The 23,621-nt window shown below is 41.5% G+C and overlaps 2 protein-coding genes across 17 annotated transcripts in view; one reads left to right on the top strand and one right to left on the bottom strand.

Moving 5' to 3' along the window:
* SH3BGR (SH3 domain binding glutamate rich protein) overlaps window positions 1–3,312 on the bottom strand; it is a 62,356-nt gene extending 59,044 nt beyond the window's left edge. Inside the window, exon 1 of the mRNA XM_012445232.3 lies at window positions 3,298–3,312. The gene's annotated coding sequence lies outside the window, so the exon portion shown is untranslated. The remainder of the gene's footprint in view (window positions 1–3,297) is intronic.
* Window positions 3,313–3,424: 112 nt separating this feature from the next.
* LCA5L (lebercilin LCA5 like) overlaps window positions 3,425–23,621 on the top strand; it is a 47,367-nt gene continuing 27,170 nt past the window's right edge. For 6 of the 16 annotated variants that reach the window (XR_010343941.1, XM_064380163.1, XM_064380162.1 and 3 more), the window contains exons 1-4: window positions 4,689–5,029; window positions 10,418–12,191; window positions 13,126–13,278; window positions 22,293–22,371. Coding sequence is in view for 1 of the 16 variants with exons in the window: in XM_012445282.2 (XP_012300705.1) it covers window positions 22,970–23,291 (322 nt within the window). In the remaining 15 variants the exon portion in view is untranslated. The other 10 variants (XM_064380153.1, XM_064380154.1, XM_012445257.3 and 7 more) reach the window with 10 other exon arrangements.

Genomic DNA, 23,621 nt, shown 5'->3' with positions numbered 1-23,621 from the left:
GCTACTCAGGAGGCTGAGGCAGGAGAATCACTTGAACCCGGGAAGTGGAGGTTGCAGTGAGCTGAGATTGTGCCACTGCACTCTCGCCTGGTGACAGAGCAAGACTCTGTCTCAAAAAACAAAAAAAAAAGGCCAGTCCTTTGTCCAATCGGAGTTGTAGTAGGACCACAAGGCATTGCTGTGGTGGGGGGAAGGAGGGAGGGAATGTTTCTGTTGGCTAGGATCAGGCAGTCTAGTGGGGTCAATTGGAAATTTTCTAGCTGAAGTTGTGTTGGTAATGCTTTTTTGAAGCTGGTTTCTGCTTAATAGCAGTTAATAACACAAAAATATGTAACTAGCCCCTCATCCTGCTGGCTGTGACATTCTGTTTTTGGTGCATCTCATTTTAGGAACCAGGAGTTCATTTTGTCCATCTGTTGGAATATATTTTAACAAGCCAAATAATATCACTTTTTGATTTGACTAATTTTGATTTAAAGACATGAGATACCGGCTACAAACTTCATCAAGACCCCCAGATGATCTTATGATAAATGATACCAGATTATATGTTTTGATTTACATAACTTTACTAATAACCTAAAATGACAAATAAAGACCTGTGTTTATTATGTAGAATGATGGGAATGATTACCACAATAACTGTAGTGGGTTGAATATTGTTCCCCAAAATTCATGTTCACCCAAAACTTCAGCATGTAACCTGAGGGTCTTTACAGATATAATCAGCTGCGGGGGTGGGGGGCCTTGTGATTAAATCATTCTGGATTTAGGGTGGGCCCTAAGTCCAAGGACTGGTTCTCCTTATGAGAAGAGAAGACAGAGAGACACAGAGAATAACGCCCTGTGAAGATGGAAGCAGAAACTGGAGTGGTGTTGCCGCAAGCCAAGGAGTAGCAGGAGCCACCAGAAGCTGGAAGAGTCCAAGGATTCTCCCTAAGAGCCTTCAGAAGAAACGTGGACTTTCAGACAACTTGGTTTCATACTTCTGACCTCCAAAAATGTGAGAGGATCAAGTTCTATTGTTCTAAGCTCCCAAGTTCATGCTAACCTGTTACAGCATCCCTAGGAACTTAAGAACCTAATATAGAGGGATAAAAGCTACATTTATTATGAAGCATGATGGAGATGACCACCAGAACAGCCAAAGGCCATGGCTCTTCTCCTTCCATTGTATACACAGAAAAGAACACCCCTTCAAAAGCAAACATAAAGGCTGGGCGCAGTGGCTCATGCCTGAAATCCCGACACTTTGGGAGGCCGAGGCGGGTGGATCACTTAAGGTCAAAAGTTCAAGACCAGCCTGACCAACATGGTGAAACCTCGTCTTTACTCAAAATACAAAAAGAATTAGCCAGTATTGTGGCTCACACCTGTAATCCTAGCTACTCAGGAAGCTGATGTAGGAGAATCACTTGAACCCAGGAAGCAGGGGTTGTGGTGAGCTGAGATTACGCCACTGCACTCCAGCTTGGGTGACAGAGTGATACGTCTCAAAAAAGACAAAAAAACCTATTCAGTTGCAACAGAAAGATTCAAGGGCAGATTTGCAGAGTGATCTTATCATGTCTACAGACTGGGAAAAGCTGGTAGAAAAGAGGAGGAAACCATTCTAAAGAACCTCTACCTTTCAGTTCCTCCAGTCTTGAGCCCAGGGTTGGATGGTTCCTCAACAGCAAATCTCCGCTCTTGTTACCGTCATGGGACCCACAGCAGCCACCAAGCATCAGCCCATCTTTCCAGGAATGTCAAGTCTAGGATGACACTTGTCTAATGTTTGCCAACCTGGGAATGTTTTCCCACCCCCCACCACCACCAGCAAAACAACCAGCACCCATGTTATATGGATAACTCCTTACCTAAGGAGTTCTAGAAATGCATGGCCCCCTAAAACTCAGGTTGAGCCATGCATTTCTAGAGGAAGAAATGGCGATATGGAAAGTTTTGTCCTACACTTCTACCAAAGCAGGATTAAAATCAATTTGAAAAAAAACACCCATTTCTCCTTTTATATAAAAACCAAATGCAGAAACTATAAAGAGAAATGTAATAAGGTGGACTCTACACAAACACCAAAATACACTGTAAACAAAATTAGAGGTAACTGACAAACTGAGGAAATAGTTACAACGTATATCACAAGCCAAGTTTTCAAGTTCTTACAAAACCAATTTTTACAAAGATGAATGCCAAGTTTTAAAATGGACAAAGGACAGGAAAATGCAAATCACATAATAAGGACAAATGGCACTACAGACATGGAAAGAAGTCTATTATTCCTACTGACCAAGAAGTGAATACAATTAAAGATGCCCATTTTTGACAATAAAATGGGCAAAAAAATTTTAAGAGAGAATCTCCAATGTGAGCCAAGGACTGGGACACTTGCTGGAAGGCAGTCTCCCTCCACCTTTAGAAAGCCTCAAAGTGCGGTGGCTCACGCCTGTAATCCCAGTACTTTGGGAGGCCAAGGCAGGCAGATCACAACGTCAAGAGTTCGAGACCATCCTGGCCAACATGGTGAAACGCTGTCTCTACTAAAAATACAAAAATTAGCTGGGTGTGGTGGCAGGTACCTGTAGTCCCAACTACTTGGGAGGCTGAGGCAGAAGAATCTCTTGAACCCCGGAGGCAGAGGTTGCAGTGAGGCAAGATCACGCCACTGCACTCCAGCCTGGGCAACAGAGCCAGACTCCATCTCAAACAAGACTCAAAGTGAGCATATGCTTTGGCCCTGCAACCTCACATGTAGGAATTTATACTAAGGAAACAATCAGGGGTGACCTCAAAGATTCATCTGCAAGGATATTCAACATGGCTTTGATACAGGAAAAAAAAAGTAAAGAAATAAAAGGAAACAATGTAAGTCTTCCTAAATTATGCCACATGCCTATGCTGTTATTAAAAAGCACCTACGACTCCATCATCTAGGTGATTTTTACTTTTGCTTTGTACTTGCCTGCACATTTCTAAATTATGCCAAATATGCCTATTTTTGCCATCAGATTTTGTTTTACAAAGAAAAAAACCGTCTTAAAGGGTTAATAGGGGCACTGTGCTCTCAGTCCCCTGCTTCTAGGCCACGGACCAGGCGTCTACACCTGCTGCCTGGCAGCCTACCGCTGACTCAAGCCACCTAAGGCAGGCAGAGCCTTAAGAGGGCGAGAGAGCGCCCGAGCGCGTGAAGCAGCGACAGGCTCCCTCTTTCCCGGTGAGGTCAAGGGGGAATGCAGGGTCCCCGGCCCCGAGCAGGGACAGCGGGAGGTTCGTTTACAGACGTCTATACAAGCAACTCACTTCCTTCCACCGAAGAAAAACGCGAGGCCACACTGACCTCCAGGCCCAAGACGCCCCCAACCGCCGCGGCGTCCGCGACCCGAGTGCGCATGCGCGCGCCCAGCCCCAGCTGGCCTGCTTCCCAGGAGGCCCCGCGCGTGGGTTTCCCTAGCGACGCGCCGGCGCTGCGGACTTGGCACAGTCGCGGGAGCCGCGCAGAGCAGGTAACGGACCCATAGCAGTCGTCCCACGCAGCCCGTTGCCCTGTTACAACCCCAGCGCTGGTCCCGGCCGGACCCGCCTGCTGCGCTCTTTCTGGGCTTCGGGTGTCGCGGGTCACTCCGTCCTCGCTCTTGCCGCCCCACCGTTTCCTTCCCGCGACGCGGTCTGGCCAGGAACAGCCGCCTCGGCTCGGCAGTGACCGGGCGCCCTGGCAACACACGCACTCTCAGGCCTGCTGGGCCGGGGGACGGCCTGGGCCGAGGTGACCGAGCGTCCCCGGAGCCGCGCCTAAGTCCCAGCAGAGGCGATCTCACCGCCGCCCCACCGAGGGGCTTTCGGGTTTTTCTCTCTGAATCTTAGACCTCCGGTTTTGCTTCTGTTTAGTTGCTATTTTGTTTTGGATTGCTTTTTTTCTTTCAAACCTTAGCGCTGACATCTCCCTATCTCGTAGGAATCTAAATCTTTCGAAATGTCTTCTCTGTGTTTGTCCCCAGCTCACCCAGCCTCGGGGCCGTTTGTCCACACCTTCCCCTCAGCGTTTTAACGTTTAACGTTTCGTTGCCACACTTTTTTCAGCGGTTAACTTTTTTCACGGCTGAACGTGAGCTTGAGCCTTTTTTCTGTGTACACTCACTCCATAGATGAACTCATCCAGTCTCATGTGCTCAAAGCCTATCTGAATGCCAATGAGCCCTAAGTGTGCATCTCCAGCCCTCGCCCCTCCCCTGAACACCAGGCCCTGCATTCAGCTGCCTGCTACATCCCTACTTGGATGTCTACGGCATCTCAAACGCAGATCGTCCAAGATAGCTCTCAATAATTCCCCAGGCCAAGCCTGTCCTCCCACACTCGTAACACACCCTAGTTATTGGAAATTCCATCCTCCAGTTGCCCGAGCCTTGCATCCTGCTTGAGTCCTGTTTTTCTCTTCCTCACCTTCAGTCTGTCAGCACTTCCTTCAAAATGTACCCAGAATAGATTCACAATTCTACCATTTCTCTCAAACCCCACTGTCACCACCTTGGCCCAGGCCCCCATCATGTGGTGCCTGGATTATTTTACTTGCTTCCTAATTGGTTTCCGTGAGTGCGCCCTTTCCCCACTTGTGCATGACAGTCTTCATGCTATTTCCCCTTTCTCTGTTATTTCATATAAGTTTTTTTAAGGATTATGTAAATTTTACCATTTCTGTGGATAAAATTTCAGTATTTTCAGTGTGTATTTTGCAGATTGCAACTTTTAAGCCAGATAAACAAGGCTACGTAAGCATCATCCTGCTAACAAGCTAAAAACGTAAAGACGCTCTTTAGCTTTGTTAGGTATAAATATAGCAGCGCCCCTAGAACAGAACTATGGCAAGAGCTTTACAAGGGACTGTCCTGAAGAACAAAAGAATCCAGAGCCTTCTTCCCAGTGCAAAGAAGGGAGTCATGTAGGAGTTTAAGCTCTTCCTTTTATTTTTCAGAGAAGCACCAAAAGAGGCAAACTGAGATGAAGACAAGTGATCGTCCGTGTGCTGATCATTTTGATAGTAAGTACCTGGATGCTGATATCTCGATCAGTGTGACAGGTCCCTGCCCTCAAGGAGCTAAGGTCCCTACATACCTGTACCCTTGCCAACCCTTTAATTCCTAGCCCCATCTTTTCTCTTTGACCATCAGGTAAAACCCCAATTAACCAAAGTAACAGAGTAGAACTGCCGCAGTTAGCTGAGGGTCTATAGGAGATTGCACTTTGTAAATGACCGTTTTACTCAGATCTGATCTCCCACCACACCTTTGTGCCATCACTTCACAGGGAAACTTAAAGCTGTCACATGGGAGTCCCCTCATTCTTCAGCTGCCAAAACTGCAAGCCTTACTTACATCTGTTCCTATCTTCCTCCTCCTAACCAAGGCCACTTCCTCTCCGGGCATTGGATCCCATCCCTTTCCACTTGCCAAAAGCTCTACACCGGCAGCTATCCATTCCCTCTCCTGTATGATCACCTATTCCATCTCAGCTGGCTTTTTGCCATAGCTTTTAAGCATGTCCAAGTCTCTCCTCACAAAAGAGAAGAAAAGAATCTCCTTTGACCACACGTTCCCCTTCAGTTTCCCGTTATCTTCCAATCCCTTATCCCTTTCGACAGGCAGACTTTAAAGAACTGCCATATTCAATGCCTCTTATTTGTCTCTCACTCCTCAGCCAGTCTGGCTTCCCTCTTCATCTCTGCTAAAACAAAAACCAGTAGTGAGACATTTCCAGGCCTCATCTTGCTCAGTCTCTCAGCGGCATTTGAAACTGCCACCCCCATTTCACTCTAGAAACACTGTCCTCCCTTGGCTTCTGTGACCCTCCCCTGACTCTTCTGCTTTTCCTGCTGCCATTCTGGCTCACCCCCCTCTCCCAAGCACCTTAATATTAGAGATCCTCAAAGTTCAGCGTCTGTTCCCATTTTGTTCTCCGTTGTGCCCCTTCATCTAGCACAAGGCACAGATTCACACGCACAACTTTAAGTGCTAGCCATGTGCTCTTGACTCCTGCCTTTCTCCAACTTAACCCCTTCAGCCAGCTGCATGACAGTGTTTCTTAATGTCATTCAGTCTCCTCCAATTCCATATGCACAAGGACAAACAGTCCCACTTCCCAATCCCAACTGGGACCTCTTCCATTGTACCTAGGGTTCCTCCTTGACCCTTAACCACACCCCAACACCCAGTTACTCGTTAAGCCCAGGTGGGGTTGTTTCCTGGGCATCTTTCACATCTCTTCATTGTCGCTGACACCTTAGTCCAAACTACCACCTTAAGCCTGCTGTAGTCCCCACATTCTTCTGGCTTTTCTCGATTCTTCTTCACCCTGCAGCCAGAGTAACCTCTTCAGAAAGCAGAGCTGATTATGCCATCCCTTCCCGCCTCCCTCTTTTGCTTACCACCAGCTTCCCATTGCTCTTGGATTAATGATCCAAATCATAAACACGCCTTTGCAAAGCCCTGCAGCTGCTTACCCCGTCTGCTTTTCAAGACTCATCTGAAACCACTGGCTCCTCTCCCTGGGCTTCAGCCACATGGGCCTCCTCCACCCACCAGGCCTTGGCAGTGTCTTTTCTCTCTGTCTGCAGTGTTTTTCCCTCCTCCTTCTCATCCTCTCTTGCCTAGTTGGTTCCCACTGACCCTTCCTATCTCAACTCAGACAGTGCTTCTGTAGGAATAACTTCCCATCACTGTCAGGAGCAGGTTTCTTCATCTTCACAAAGAGTTGTATCTCTTTCCTTGAAGACACTTGGGACAGTCACTATTGTGATTAGTTTATGACGGACATAAGTCCCACAAAGACAGAAACCCTTGTTATTTGTGTTCATCATTGTATCTCCACACCCCACATAGTGCCTGACACATAGCAAGCACTCAAATGTCAGTTGAAAGAATGAATGAAATGAACATTCTAATGTGTAAGAGATTCTAAGCACCACGTGCTTTAGTTAAATTCTATTAATATTAAAATAGAATGAAAATCCTGGTAAAAAAATCAAGCAAACTGAAAATTCAAAAGAATGTTGTGTCAGGGCAGCTAAAAATGGATACTTCTGTAAAGATCTGCAGCCCTGCAGTATGTTTCATTTGCCACCACTTGGTGGGAGTAGAGAGGCATGGGTTTTTATCCTGAAGGTGACTGGGGTGTCAGTCTAGTAGTGAATTCAAACATTTGTCTAAAAATATATAAGATTGTTAAATTACCAAAAGCTACATAGCATAGCTAGTCTGTAACCATCCAGACTTTGAACGCGGCACATTTTCATGATATCAAATAAACTTGAAATATCTGATATATATAGGTATGTTTCATTTATGGATTTTAGTGGTAGACTGGACCTTAGATGTCATTGAGAAATCAGCTAATTTCTTGCCTTAAACATTTGAGGCCTAACAGCTAGTTGTATTGGCAGAACTGGGAGCGTATCTTTTTTCTCCTCTAGTATACTGCCTCTCAATCAGTGTTTTTTTGTTTGTTTTGGTTTAGAAACAGGGTCCCACTCCATTGCCCACGCTGGAATGTAGTTGTGCAATCACAGCTCACTGCATCAATGCAGCCTTGACTTCCTGGGCTCAGCCTCCTGAGTAGCTGGGAATATCACAACTGGCTTTTTTTTTTTTTTTTTTAAGGAACGGAGTCTTGCCATGTTGCCCAGGCTGTTCTCAAGCTCTTGGGCTCAAGTGGCCCACCTCGGCCTCCCAGAGTGTTGGGATTACAGGTGTGAGCCACAGTGCCAGGCCAACCAGTGTTAAGAATCATAACTTCCCTTTGTCAGTGTTTAGAATTACTAGCAAAATTTCTGAAGCAAAAAATTGGGACACGTAATCTTAAAAGTAGATAAAGTGTTTGAAATAATGTTCTTGAAAACCGTAAGATGCTGATTATGTTAGCTATATGATACCAGATCCAAACTTGGGTCTGGCTGATGTTTTTTTCTAACCAGACAGGCTGTGCTCATGGCAGCAAGACCACAGAAATGGTGCTGTGGTCTTCTAAACTGGCCATGGACACTCATGAAAGTCACCCGTCCCACTCTGGTGACGTGAACCTTGACTACCTGTTCAAGCACGTATCTGCCAGGTTTCTTCTCCACAGTCACCTGTTTTCCCTTTGCATTTGATTAGTACTTTGGGAAGAGATACTCTGACATGGTAAACCCCATTTTGTTTTGTTTTTTTGAGACAGGGTCTCACTCTTGCCCAAGCTGGAGTGCAGTGTTGGCATGATCACAACTCACTGCAGCCTCAACCTCCCAGGTAGCTGGGACCATAGGTGTGCACCACCATACGCAGCTAATTTGTTTTAATAGAGAGTGTATCTCCCTATGTTGCCCAGGCTGGTGTATCCTCCTTATTGGTGTTGATATACAAATTGCCCTGTCTTTGACTAGTGGATTATTAGAGCTGGCTTCTATGCCCTTCGGATGTGCACCAGTGTACCTTCTCTTCGCCTGCCCCAGGGCTTAGGATCATCCATTTCTTCAAGGAACCCTGATTCATTATAGCAGAGAATGATATTTAGTGGAGAATGGTGCACAGTGTACTCATTGTTTCTGGGGGTGTCATTGCTTCTAGGCCCTCTCAGAGTGCAAAGCTAGGGGAAAAATACACGCACACATGTACATACATTTATAGATATATATGCACATAGATCTGTAACTGTATATACGTTCTCCTGTGTGTGTGTGTGTGTGTGTGTGTGTGTGTTTGTGTATTTGAACCTAGCATTTCTCATTCTGATCCAGCACTTCAGGGTTCTTCCCAGCCTTCCCTCTTTCAGACAGTAAGAAATGTGACACCATGAGTCTAAATATATTTACTTATTTCTAAAGTTAACTTGTTATCTCTAATTAATTTCCTACCTTTGCCTGCTCCGTGATGCCTCTTTATCACTCCTTCCCCTTACAACTACTTCACTTTGCTTTCTCAGCCTTCAGGCATGCTTCTGCCACTGCCTCCACAGGAAAACCACCTCCTTTAAAAAAGAAATGCACAGAGTGCTTATGAAAGGGTCTGCTGTTTTCTCCAGCTCATTTTTCCAAAGCAAACAATCCCACCATCTCTCCCGGGTTGGTCATCTTTTTCCTAGATAAAGTCCAAAACGAGGTAAAGCAAGCTCATTTCTGGAACCATTAAAGTATTTCCCGAAACATTTGAACTCACCATCTTCTCTGAAATTTATAACAGTGCATTTCATTTGCAATTAATAATCTGCTTTTAGTCTCATTTTAATTTGTGATGCTTTTCAAGGTACTTGTATTAGTTCTGTATTGCTGCTGTAACAAATTACCACAAACTCATTGGCTTAAAACAGATTTATTTTCTTGCAGCTCTGGAGGTCAGAAGTCTGAAATGAGTCTTAAGGGGCTAAAATTAGGATGTCAGCAAGACTGATTCCTTCTAGAGAATCCAGGGAGGATCCATGCCCTTCCCTTTTCTAACTTTTAGAAAAGCTTGTGTATTCTGTGGCATGTGACCCCTTCTTCCATCTTGAAAGCCAGCGGCATAGCATCTTCTCCCGCCAACTCTGTTTCTGTCATCACAGAGTCGTCTCACTCTGACCCCTCCTGTGTCCTTCTTAGACAGGCCCATGTGATTACATTAGGTCCACATGGATAATCTGGGATAATTCAGGATAATCTTTCCACCTCAAGACCTGAAATTGATCACATCTGCAAAGTCCCTTTTGCTATGTATAGTAACACAGGTTCTAGGGATGAGGGCATGGACATCCTTAGGGGACCATTATTCAGACTACCACTATACCAAAGGAAAGTCTTAAATCTTAAAAATGAGAATATAACTCTTCTTTTTTTTTAATGGAAGGTAATAAGCAACATGTAGACATTGATTGGGAAATGAACATGTCTTGGAGAGCTTTACATGTCTACACATACAGAAATATGCTTTATTATTTTTAATACTATGCATTATCAGTATTATTATTCATCATAGTTATAACAACAGTAGTACGTTTTACCTGAATCTTTAATTTTTGCCGTTCTGGTAGATGAAAAATGGAATCTAATTGTTTTAATTTGCATTTCATTAAGAGTAAGCTTGAACAGCTTTTTATATAATTCTTGGTTTTCTGTGTTTCTGTAATGTGCTTGTTCTGTAATGCATTCATATCTTTTGCTCATTTACTAATGAATTATTTTAAGAGGTCTTTGTAAATTAAGGAAACTAGGTCTTTGTCATATGTATTGACAGTCTTTTTTCCAGTTTGTAAGATGCCTTCGAACTTTATTTTTTTTAATTGTAAGGAAGTTTTAAAATTTTTATGCAGTTATTTTTATCAGTTGTTTCCTTTATGGTTCTGGGCTTTATGTCTTTCCACACCATCTAACCATCATTTTAGTGTAAGAAATGCAATAAGAATCTGCTTTTGCTTTGATTTCCAGATGGATTTTAGCCTACCTCTCATCATTTACTGAAGTCCACTTTCTCTGCCTTTATCTTCCCCCAGGTTACCGTATGTATTTGCTTGTGTTTCTGTTTCTGTACTCTTTATTCCAGTATATTGTTCTGTCAGAGCATTAGTATCAGGCTATTTTAGTGACTGTAGCTTTAATCTCAGTATCTGATCGAAGTAGTAGTCCCTTCTCACCGTTTTTGTTCACATTTCTTTGTAGTCTTTTATATTTATTTCTCTATATGAATTTTGTATCGTTCGATCAAATTTCAAAAAATTACTCGGCATTTCATTGAGAATGCATTGATCATGTAGATTAAATTAGGGAGAATTTACATCTTTATAATCTATGTCCTTTTGATATAAGAACAAAATATGTCTTTCCACTTACATATTTTATTTCAGTAGTTTTAAAGTTTTCTTCACATTATTCATAGTAAACTTAGATGTTTTAAATATTTGGACTGAGTAAGTGTGATATTATTTGTCTGTTTTGTAAGTGCATTTAGAAAAGATGTCTCGCATATAGAAAAGATTATTTTTAGGGCCATGCACACCTATAATCCCAGCACTTAGGGAGGCCAAGGGTGGGCAGATTTCTTGAGCCCAGGAGTTTGAGACTAGCCTGGGAAACATGGCAAAATCTCATCTCTACAAAAAATTGGCAGGCATGGTGGTACGTGCCTGTTGTCCCAGCTACACAGGAGACTGAGGTGGGAGGATCACCTGAACCCAAGAGGTGGAGGCTGCAGTAAGCTGTGATCACGCTACTGTACTCCAGCCTGGACAATGGAGTGAGACCCTGTCTCAAAAAAAAAAAAAGATTAATTTTATAGCCATTTTGTAACCTATAGTGTCATTTAATTCTCTTCATAGTGTTTTATAAGTACATAATCATTTTATTTCCACATAATAACTTGCCTCTTCTTTTCCAATATTTAGACCTAGTACCTCCAGACAACAGTGATAGTAGGCATTTCTTATCTTAATTCTTATATCAGTCTAAATTAATGTTTCCCATTAAGCTTAAAGCTGTTTTTTTGTTTGAGATAGGCATTTATCATATTGGGAAAGCTTTCATTTAGAGCTTTTCGGATTGGGTTAGCAGTGATGAGTTTTGTCAGGAGTAATGGATATGAAGAGAGGAATTAAGGAAGCACAGAGGCATCATGAACATTAATTTATTTGATCAATATTTATTGGACACTTCATAGTCTCAGGAACTCGTCTAGGCACTGAGGATGCAGCAGTGGACACAAGAATCAGAATGCGTGCCACTGTGCAAGACACAGTTAGTGGGGAAGTTGGGCTACAAAAAGGCTGAGGAAGTAAAAATAGGTGTTATGTTACATAACATGTTAAAGAGAAAAAAATGAAATGGAGAAGGCAATAGGAAATGCTGAGAATGAATAAGAAAATAGAGAAAATTTGCATATTAAGTACATTTTTTTTCCCAAGAGGCAGGACTGGTTAAGAATATAATTGCCAGCCAGGTGCTGTGGTCTGGATCATGCCTGTAATCCCAGCACTTTGGGAGTCCAAGGCAGGTGGATCACTTGAGTCTAGGAGTTCTAGACCAGCCTGGGCAACATGGTAAAATCCTGTCTCTGCAAAAATACAAAAATTAATTGGGCATGGTGGCACATACCTGTAGTCCCAGCTATTTGGAAAGCTGAGGCAGGAGGATCGCTTGAGCCCGGGAGGTCGAGACTGCAGTGAGCCGAGCTGAGATAACACCACTGCACTCCAGCCTGGATGACAGAGTAAGACTCCATCTCAGAATGTATATATATAATTCCTACCCATAGAATAATTTCAGCTGGAAGCACAGATGTAATCATTTGAATTAAATTATCCTTATAAATTAATTGTAACTTCACTACAGATTTTTTTTCATTATATGCATGTAACAATAAATGTTTATTTTTAAGAATTAGGATTTTCTAGTTGTATTATTAAACAAGAATCTGATAATTCATGAAACTCTGGATCCAGAATACATTTTAGCATGTAATACTAAATCAATCACTATCTGTGCTTCTCCAGTTCGATCCAGCGTACAAGTAGTTACCAAGAGGGTCGTCTTTTTGTTACTTTTGTTGTTGACTGGCAAGTGACACATAATCCAAAAACTGTAATTATTTATGTTCAACTATTTACTGGAAAGAAAGAGCAGGCAGGTGAGCCACAAGATCTTTTGTTCTGCCAAAAACTTTTGAAAAGGTACTGCTGTGTATGGCTCCTTGAAATCTTATTTCAACATCACTCTTTGATAATCACATCCAAGAATTTCCGAGTCAACTACCAATAGGTGATTCATTTTCATAGAGAAAAAGCCTTATGGCCAGGCGCAGTGGCTCATGTCTGTAATCCCAGCACTTTGGGAGGCCAAGGTGGGTGGATCACTTGAGGTCTGGAGTTTGAGACCAGCCTGGCCAACATGGCAAAACTCCATCTCTACTAAAAATACAAAAATTAGCCAGGCATAGTGGTGGGCCCCTGTAATCCCAGCTGCTCAGGAGATTGAGGCAGGAGAATCGCTTGAGCTTGGGAGTCAGAGGTTGCAGTGAGCTGAGACCAGACCAATCATTAACACAAATGAATATATATATATTAATTAAACTGCTTCAAAACCTTATTCTTCTTACATGTTTCTTTGTGAGATTATAACATTTTCCTTTTGTAATATCATTTTAGGTTTTTTAAAATACATTCTTTCTTTAAAAAGAGACCGAAGCCTATCAAAAAAATACTACCGTGGAAACCTCATAAATACTACATATGAAGAACCCTCTGCTTATCTTCAGTTTATTATCACACGTCTTAGGGAAGTTTGATAAAGAACAGCAGGTATGCAGTAATCACTTTAAAACATTTTAGCATGTTTTATTTTCCATCTGCCTTGTTGCAAAAGTAGGCATAAAGACACCTGAGCGTTGTATTCAGAATGATTCAGACATATACCTTGATATTGAACATTCTTATTTCTAGTTCACAAATTAGATAAATGCATATAGAAGTTTACTGTTCTTATAAGCAGCCTTTTACCATAGTGCATTCCAGGAAAACATAACCTCAAGCAGATCAGATTTTTTCCATTAGAGCTATGTTTTAATTATGCATTGTGTTCCTGAGTCATAACAGCAAAGAAGCAACTATAAACTCCAGAATGATAGAAACATAATAAAATTATGCTTCATGTGCAGCAAAATAGGCACCATTATACTGTAAACTGTTCAAAATATAAATGCTGCCAAACTAAATCTGAACTATACTGTAAATTTGATATAACAAAAACTAGTGTAACTACAGTAGATATTATATAATTACTAACTTTGCCTATTTTAAGATCCTTTAAGGCAAAAGCTTACCCTCTTCATAACCCCAGTGCTCGGAAGACACTAAATAAATGTTATTTGACTGAAGATATTAATTAAATAAGAACATTAGGGGCCGGACACAGTGAGTCATGCCTGTAATCCTAGCACTTTGAGAGGCTGAGGTGGGAGGATTGCTTGAGCCTATGAGTTCAAGACCAGCCTGGGCAACATAGTGAGACCCCATCTCTACAAAAAACAAAAATATTAGCCAGGCATGGTAGTATGTGCCTGTAATCCCAGCTACTTGAGAGGCTGAGGTGGGAGGACTGCTTGAGCCTGGGAGGTCAAGCCTGCAGTGAGCTGTGATCACACCACTGCACTCCAGTCTAGGCAACAGAGCAAGACCCTGTCTCAAAAAAAAAGAACATTGGCTTAAGCCTAGATTTTTCAAAAATGCACCACATAATCAGAAATTTGTGTGTGGAAACTACATTTTTTATTGATAACAGTAGAGAAGTATAGCATATGTATATTATGAAGATTTTTGAAACAGTTTAATCAACTTAAAAGTGCAATTACAGGCCTGATACTAGTCATCAGTCAATTTTTAACATGTCAGTGAAAAAACTGGTATTTAACAGACTGAATATATCATCCCACTTGATACGTGCAGTCAGAGCACATTCATTGCCGACTATAGTAATAGCCAAGAATCAAACTTGGTTTTATGTTTGTTTACATTGCTGATAATGTCTCTCAGACTCCATTTCATTAGAAAGAACTCCCACAGTGCCAGGTGAACCCAAACATATCTGTATTCAGGTCATATAGGTGGAAACGTTAGGATGCGTCTGGGGTCCTGGGAATTCTAGAATTCTAAGAATATTCTGTCTCTTTGGTAAAGGGTATAATTTATGTACAAGTAATTGTTTTGGAAATTTACCTACCCTGACAAGATGCATCTGAGTTTATTGTCTATGTGTGCATGACAAATTACTCCAGAACTTAACAGCTTAAAGCAACGGTATGGTTGAACACCACTCCAAAAAACTACTTTGATATCGATGATAGTTTGATTTAAATTAATCTATTAGAGATACAGAAAATATGGTATTATAGAGGGGTTTTTTTTTTTCAAAATTAAGAAAATAAACACTGTAGAAAGCAACTGTTAATCTAAATGAACCAAGTTATTTGTTTAGCATAAAGTCCTGATTTTTCCATTTTTCTGCACGATAACTTGACTTTATAACCCCTGTGGCAAATTGACACAGAAGTTTTCAGTTCTGTCTTTGTCCAGTTTTCAAATGAACACTAACTGACTAGAAAAATAGCAACAAACATTTATTATCATGTGGGTCATAGGCACAGCTGGGTCCTAGGGCTCAGGGTGTCTCTTAAGGCTACAATCACGGTGCCAGTTGAGACTGCATTTATCTCAAGACTCATCCAGGAAAATGATCCAAGCCCACTCAGACGGTTGGTGGTGGGATTCCATCTCTCACAGGATATTGGACTGAGGGACTCGGTTCACCACTGGCTGTTGGCTGTAGGCCTTGGTTTCTTGCCATGTGTGCCTGTCCATGAGTCTGTTTATGGTGTAGCACTTGGCTTCCATTGGTGTGAGCAAGTGATAGAAAAAGAGAGAGTGATTAAGACAGGAGCCATTCATTCCTTTAGTGACCTAAACATGGAGGTGATATCTAAATCACACTCAAGGGCAGAGAATTACACAAGGACATGAGTACCAGGAAATGGGAATCATTGGGAGCCATTAGAAGCTTCCTGCCACAGTGAGTGTGCATTACAAAGGCAGCCTCAGAAAGATAGAGCCTCAGAATTATGTTGTAATTCTTTTCTTTAGCTGGAGGTCCTGAAGTGTCCTGAATAGTCTCTAGGGGGAGAAAAATGACTACAAGTAGGAGAAATCACTTGGTTGTTTCCCCAAGGGAATTAGAGGAAAGTGAGTTAGTCTGCAGTTAAGTGATCCTCGCCATCCAGTAGTTGACAGTGAGGGTGCTACTTCTGCCTGTTGTTAAAATAATTAACTGGGAGACCATTAGATTTAATGTCCTGGGTTCCTATGTAAGCAAACTGAAACCTGACTCACATGCCTATGTTGTATATTACTAACCTAGAGGGAAGTGAAACAAGTTTAACCGATTAAAAACCATTAACTGGGCCAGGCACAGTGGCTCACACCTGTAATCCCAGCACTTTGGGAGGCCAAGATGGTTGGATCACTTGAGACCAGCCTGGGCAGTATGGCGAAACGCTGTCTGTACAAAAAATACAAAAATTAGCCAGGTGTCGTGGTGTGCACCTGTAATCCTAGCTACTTGAGGGGCTGAGATGGGAGGATTACCTGAGCCTGGGAGACAAAGGATGCAGTGAGCTGTGATCTCACCACTGCACTCCAGCCTGGGCAACACAACAAGACCCTGTCTTAAAAAAAAATTGTTAACCTCTAATTATACAACTAGGAACTTTCTATTCTATGTTCCTAGTAAGGCAATTACATTATTGTAACCAGCCAATTATTTTATTTACTCTGTTTTTGTTTTTTTGTTTTTTTGTTTTGAGACGGAGTCTCACTCTGTCGGTGAGGCTGGAGTGCAGTGGTGCAATCTCGGCTCACTGCAACTTCCACCTCCTGAGTTCAAGCAATTCTCCTGCCTCAGCCTCAGGAGTAGCTGGAATTACAGGCATGCACCACCATGCCCAGCTAATTTTTTTTTGTTTTCAGTGGAGACGGGGTTGCACCATGTTGGTTAGGCTGGTCTCGAACTCCTGACCTCATGATCCACCCGTCTCAGCCTCCCAAAATGCTGGGATTACAGGCGTGAGCCACCACGCCCCCGCCACTCTGCCTCTTTTTTCATCTTATAAAAGCCTTTTTCTTCAAGCCCTTCTTTAGCAAAGCCCCAAACCAGTTGAGTGTTTCCTAATTCTTGAATTGATGTTTGCTCAAATAAACTCTTTAAAATTTATAACGTGCCTCAGTTTAATTTTTAACACTCTTTTTTGGCATGAGTTTGGTGACAAACAATTTGTAACACTCTTAATAATAGAAGACCTTCTAGTTTTTCTGCCAGTGCCTGATCACCTTTTCCTAAACCTGAACACAGTACGGACTGAGTCTAAGGGAGCCCTAAGTGATTCTTCTGGAAAGACTCAGAAGTAGAATTGGTTTGGGAAAATGAACCATTGTGTGTCTGTTCTAGCAGGTACCTCCTGCTCATGCTGTGCAGTGGGGATGGCCTCTGCCTCAGCCAGGGTAGAGAAAGGGTTTTCCTGGTAGACATGCCCCAGGCCTTCAGCAGGTGACCCAAATGACTTCCCTCATCTCTTAACTCCCTCTCTTTTCTCTCCCTTTTATCTCTTTCCTCTCTCTCTGGATGTCCTGTCTCTTCTTATTTTCCCCAGGATTCACCTTCCCTAGATAAATAATGAATACAAGGGAACTTCCTCAGCTTGATACAGGGCATCTTTGAAAAAGCTATAGCTAACTAACATCACACTCGATGTGTTTTCCCCCTAAGATCCAAAATAAGACAAAGACATCCACTTTCACCCCCACATCCGTTCAACTTTGTTCTAGAGATTCTGGCCAGTGCAATCAGGCAAGAAAAAGAAATAAAAGGGCCCATATTAGAAAAGGAGAATTAAACTCTATTCACAGATGACATAATCATCTATATAGAAAATCTGATGGAATCTACAAAAAGGCTACTAGAACTAGTTTAGCAAGGTTGCAAGATACAAGATAATTTGCAAATATCAACTGTATCTATATAGCAAACAATCAGAAATTGAAATTAAAAGACAGTACCACTTAACAGCAATACAATTCACCATCAAAAAATATGAAATACTTGTCCAGGTGTAGTGGTTCTCACCTGTAGTCCCAGCACTTTGGGAGGCCAAGGCAGGAATTGCTTGAGCCCAGGAGTTCAAGACTAGCCCGGGCAACATGACAAAACTCGATCTCTACAAAAAATACAAAAATTAGCCTGGCTTGGTGGTGAACACCTGTAGTCCCAATTACTCCAGAGGCTGAGGTGGGAGGATCACCTGAGCCCAAGAAGTTGAGGCTGCAGTGAGCTGTGATCACATCCCTGCACTGCACTCTAACCTGGGCAATAGAGTGAAACCCTGCCTCAAAAAAAAAAAAAGGCATATATATATATATGATGTGGATGTATGTGTGGATGTGTGCATATATATATATCAGCCTGAGCAACATGGCGAAACTCTGTCTCTACAAAAAAAAAAAATTTAGCCAGGTGTGGTGGCATGAGCCTGCCATCTAGCTACTCAGGAGGCTGAGGTGGGAGGATCACCTAAACCCAGGAGGTAGAGGTTGCAGTGAGCCAAGATAGTGCCACTGCACTCCAGCCTGGGTGACGGAAGGAGATCCTGTCTCAAAAAAAAAAAAAAGCTACAGTAACCAAAACAGTGTGGTATTTGTATAAAGACAGAGAAATAAATCAGTAGAACAGTGTAGAGAGCACAGAAATAGATCCACATATGGATTATATAAGTTTTTACAAACATGCAAAGGCAGTTGAATGGGAAAAGGATTGTTTTCAACAAATGGTGCTGGAGCAATTAGATGTCCATATACCAAAAAATGAATTTTGATCCATAATAAGAAAATCAAAATAGATTATAGACTTAAAGTAGAATGTCTAGAAGAAAGCAACGAGGATATCTTTGTGACCTCAGGTCATGCAAAAATTTCTTAGATACAACACCAAAAGGATCTTTTATTTTTTTTTTCGAGATGGAGTTTTTTGTTACCCAGGCTGGAGTGCAATGGTGCAATTTCAGCTCGCTGCAATCTCCGCCTGCCAGGTTCAAGTGATTCTCCTGCCTCAGCTTCCCGAGTAGCTGAGATTACAGGTGCTGGCCACCACGCCTGTCTAATTTTCATATTTTTTAGTAGAGACAGAGTTTCACCATATTGGCCAGGCTGCTCACAAACTCCTGACCTCAGGCAGTCTGCCCGCCTCAGCCTCCCAAAGTGCTGGGATTACAGGCGTGAGCCACCACGCCCAGCCAGGATCATTCTTCAAAGAACAAATTGATAATTAGGCTTCACCAAAATTAACAATCTGCTCTTTAAAAGACATTTTTAAGAGAATGAAAAATCACAGATGAGGAGAAAATGTTTGCAAAGCATGTATCTGATAAAGGACTTAAATCCAGAATATTCACAGCAATTTTATTTGTAATAGCCCAAAATTAGAAATAGCTGAAATGTCTGTGAACAAATGAATAAACAAATTATGGTTTATACATACAGTTGGAAATTACTCAGCAACTTTAAAAAAACAAATGAACTATTGATATTGATGCACATAGTAACATGGATGAATCTCATAATAATAATGCTGAGAGAGAGAAGCCAAGCCAAATACAAACATATACTGGACGATTTCATTTATATAAAACTCTAGAATATGCAACATAATTGATAGTGGCAAACCACAGTTTGCCTGGGTTGGGAGTGAGGCACAGGCAGGGATAAGAGAGAGAAATTACAGTGGGGTCCTGGGAAGCTTTGGGAGATTATGTGGATATGTTCACTGTCATGATTGTGGTGATAGTTTCATGGGTATACACATTTCTAATCTTATCCAACTGTACTCTTACTAATTTTCCTTGATACCTCAATAAAAGGAGTTAAAAATAAAGAATTGTATTCAGAAGGCTTAGGAATCAGTTGTGTTAAATAGATATGCTCAGTAAGCCAAATAAATTGACCTATTTGATATATTTTTTAAGATCTTCATTTTAAAATGTTAGTGAATCAGGTACAAAATTCATGTAGATGTTGATATCATTGTTACTAAACTGTTTAATATGAAACCAGCTGATGCCAGTTTTTCTTATGACTTCTTTTTGTCAAAGACTATGCCATTAATATTAAGAACAGTTGTCTCTTTGTTATAGCAAAAAGTTTACCTAAAAGCCGATTATACCTAAAAGCTGCTTTTAGTGACATTAATAAACTGTGATAAACACTGGGCCAGTCAGTTCATACACTGATCTTACCAAGTTGTAAATATATTCTTTCAAAAGAATATAGCATCTAAATATACTCTAAATATAAAGCATTTATGAAAACTTTTAAATTTAGTAAGCTCCCAAAAATTCAGTGTCTTAGGATATGGATTGAAATTATGATTTTTGATTTTCAGATACTTTTGCCTATTTAATTATGAGACACATCGGTGAGTGTAGCAATTAATCTGAAGTTGCTTTATAGCTTTTTTTACATGAGACAGATTAGGTTATAATAGTGATCAATAGTAGAATTGATCACTGCCTCATACTACGTGTTTTAGAAGTTTGATGAAGCAAGCCGACAGTACATCCACTAGAAAATTGGTGGCAGTCATTTTCTACCCATCCATCCCACCAAAAAAAAAAAAATTGTCTTTATAGTAAGACTACCCTTTACCCATCCTGAGGAAGCTAGATCCCTAACGTTAGGCTAGGTAAATTATTGAGCCGGAAAGATTGTGGATAATTTTGTCCACTGGAGCCAGTAGGTAATGGAACAACTCAGCATCCACAGAGGCTTATGACTTGCACATCCACCTGGGGAGGCTGGTAACGCCTTCAAATCCACCACCTTTCTCACAGCTAAGTCTAGAAAGCCCTCATTAGGGGACATTTTAATCTGGTAGAATTGTTTTAGGAGTGAAGTTATTTATAGTCTTGTTTATTCCTATGTGACTCTACAGGATTTCTATTTGAAATTATTTTCTTTTTTTCCTGTTATATCCATTTTTATTAACTAAGAGACTAAGATGGCTAGTCTTCTACTTTACCAAACATGAGACAATCGAAGCTCACATTAGCCTTCTGTGAGGGGCTTGCATTTTTTAAAGAAAAACGGACAAGTTAGGAGAGGGACAATTACAAACGTTGTTTTTCAGGAATTCTCATAGGTTTACAGAAATAACAGTGATTGGCGATTAGATTGTTGTTTGAACCACAGGGTATGAGCTGTGGTGTCCAGCATATGGCAATGTTAGGTTAATTTATAGCTATTTGTAGCATCAGTCAGAGCCCACGGAGCAAGCAGCTTAGAAATAATTACTTAGCTCAGCTGGGGGAATGGGGGACATGACTGCAGTCTCATTCCAGTGCCTCTTTGGGCCTGATCATTTAAAGGGGATCTGTATTCCTCAGATAAGCTTCTTTTCTGTCTCAACCCTATGGGATTGGTGGTGTCCCTCACATTTTACAGATGGACAAGAGCACTTAAGTGACAGGCAGACGCAAGTTCAAACCCAAGCCTGTCACCTCCAAATTGTCCATCACCTTCTAATCCATCACACTCCCCCCCACTTCTGTAGCTGGACAATTCAAGAATGTAACATGAAAAACACTCTTGATTTAAGCATTTATCCAAAATTGCCTGCAGGAGACTTGTTGAAGGATTGTTCTAAAGTGAGGAAGAAGGAGGGAATTTTTATAGGGCTTGAGCAGGAGAAGTCAGCTGAAGTCTAGCTTGAGTCAGAAACAACTGGCCAAAATACAACTTCTTGTGGATTATCAACCATGTTTGAGCAATTTGGATTTATCAGGATAGGTGAGGAGGAAGTTAGGGACTGAGGTCATGAGCAAGAGGGCAGGAAGGAACAGCTCCTGGGGACAAGGACAGGCAAGACTGTGAGGGCTAGAGTGGAGCATTTTTAGTCCTTCAGGATCCCTTACGCCTACATCTCAGATTCTTCTTTTTGAGACTGGCCCTGTCACCCAGGCTGGAGTGCAGTGGTGCGAGCAGAGCTCACTGCAATGTTTACCTCCTGGGCTCAAGCAATCCCACCTCAGCCTCCCAAGTAGCTGGAACTACAGGTGTGCACCACCATGCCCAGCTAATATTTTTGTTTTTTTGCAAAGACAGAGTTTCACCATGTTGCCTAGGCTGGTCCTGAACTCCTGAGCTCATGCTCTCTACCCGCCTTAGCCTCCCAAAGTGAGCCACAGTGCCTGGCCTGGATTCTTCTTAATCTAGATGCAAAGGTTCACAAATGAAGATCTGCTTCTGCCCACCGCTACACAGCAGAATGTGTCTGGAAAGAGAAATTCTTTGCATTAGGAGTGTGTGATGTTCCTGCCAATGTGTTGTTGCAGTCACGATGCTTAATGAGAAAAGCACTGCCCCTGGAGCTGGAAAACACGGACAGTCTCTTAACTGTTCACCTGTCTGAACCTGTTTCCTCGAGGTGGCTGAGATTAGGTGATGTGAAAGCAGTTTGAACAAAGTAAGAGCACTAGTTAGATATTAAGTATAATTCTAATATTATTTACTACTAGATCATTTGGACTAAGATGTCTTGTAGTGAGGAGATTGTAGACTGCCTAATATATTTCATCAGAAGAGAAGGCTAGAGAGTTAAGCAGATGCAGCAAAAAGCAGAAACTGAACAGAAAAAAATCTCTCAGTAGAGAGAGTGATATTAGATTCCTGTTGCAAAGGCTCTAATGCCAGCTAAATTCCCTTTTGCTTTCTTGATAAAACAGGAGAACTGAGAATTAAATAAAAAGATAATCCTTTTAAAGACCTCGAAGATGGATCTGTTTGTTTCAATCTGCTTTTGAGGTAGGCTGCTATAAAAGAGACACTTGTGGCATTACCATGCCTTAGTGCCATAGCACTATGAAGAAATGCAAAACCTTCTGCTTTTCAACTAATGTTAATTTTATTAAGAATATAAATTTTGGGTCTTTCTTGTATTTGACTTTCTATTCCTTAACTTTTAAATTCTCACTTTAGACAACTAAGAGGGCTTATTCAAAGTATTCAAAGTTTATGTCCATAGCTGAGCATGGTGACTCACACCTATAATCCCACCACTTTGTGAGACTGAGGTGGTAGGATCACTTGAGCTCAAAAGTTGAATCCAGCCTGGGAAACATAGTGAGACCTCTATTTCTACCAAAAAAATAATAATAAGTTAGCCAGGCATGACGGCGCACACTTGTAGTCCCAGCTACTCCAGAGGCTGAGCTGAGAGGATCACTTGAGCCCAGAAGGTCGTGGCTGCAGAGAGCCATAATCACACCGCTGCACTCCAGCCTAGGCAACAGAGTAAGACTCTGTCTCAAAAATATGTATATATATAAAATAAAGCATTGGTTCATTTTAATGTTAATAAATATAAATTCAAAAATATTTTTCTTTTGTTAAGTTGTTTGCTATGTCTTTGGCTGATCTAACAAAAACAAACATAGATGAACATTTCTCCAGTGTGGCATTAGAAAACAGTAGCAGGTCTGCAGAATGCAGGAGAAGCCCCGACACGGGCGATTCTTCATGGAACAGTAACGCCTCCGATAAGAGTGTTGACTATAGCAGATCTCAGTGCTCCTGCCGAAGTTTAAGTTCTCAGTACAATTATTCGAAAGACTTTCTCTCTGATTGTTCAGAAAAGGCCATTAATAGAAATTATTTAAAGCAGCCTGTGGTAAAAGAAAAGGAGAAGAAAAAGTATAATGTTTCTAAAATCTCCCAACCTAAAGGTAAGAAGTAAAGTTTCTCAAGCAAGACCAAATTTCTGGTCATAATGACATTATTTTGCTGCACTAGTATTTGAAGTGGTTCATAGTCAGTTTGTTTTCCCATATTATAAATATGTGTTGTAAGTGAACTTTTATAGAAGAAATTAGGAAATGGAGAAATTAAGAATCATTATAAAATAACAGAAAGGCTTCAAACATAAAGCCTAGTCCCTCCATGGCTTACCCTACTGGAACCTACTAGTGAAGTTAGTTCATTTTTAGTTAACAGGTGACCTTGTTACAGAGTACCACAATACTTGGATTTCACTGGCTTCTTGCCTTTCATCTCAG

The sequence above is a fragment of the Aotus nancymaae genome, unplaced genomic scaffold (assembly GCF_030222135.1).
Source record: "Aotus nancymaae isolate 86718 unplaced genomic scaffold, 86718_ANA_hifiasm-v0.15.2.pri h1tg000022l_1, whole genome shotgun sequence".
NCBI lineage: Eukaryota > Metazoa > Chordata > Mammalia > Primates > Aotidae > Aotus > Aotus nancymaae.
The sequence above is the reverse complement of the archived record's forward strand: the minus strand, read 5'-3'. Positions and strand labels throughout refer to the sequence as shown.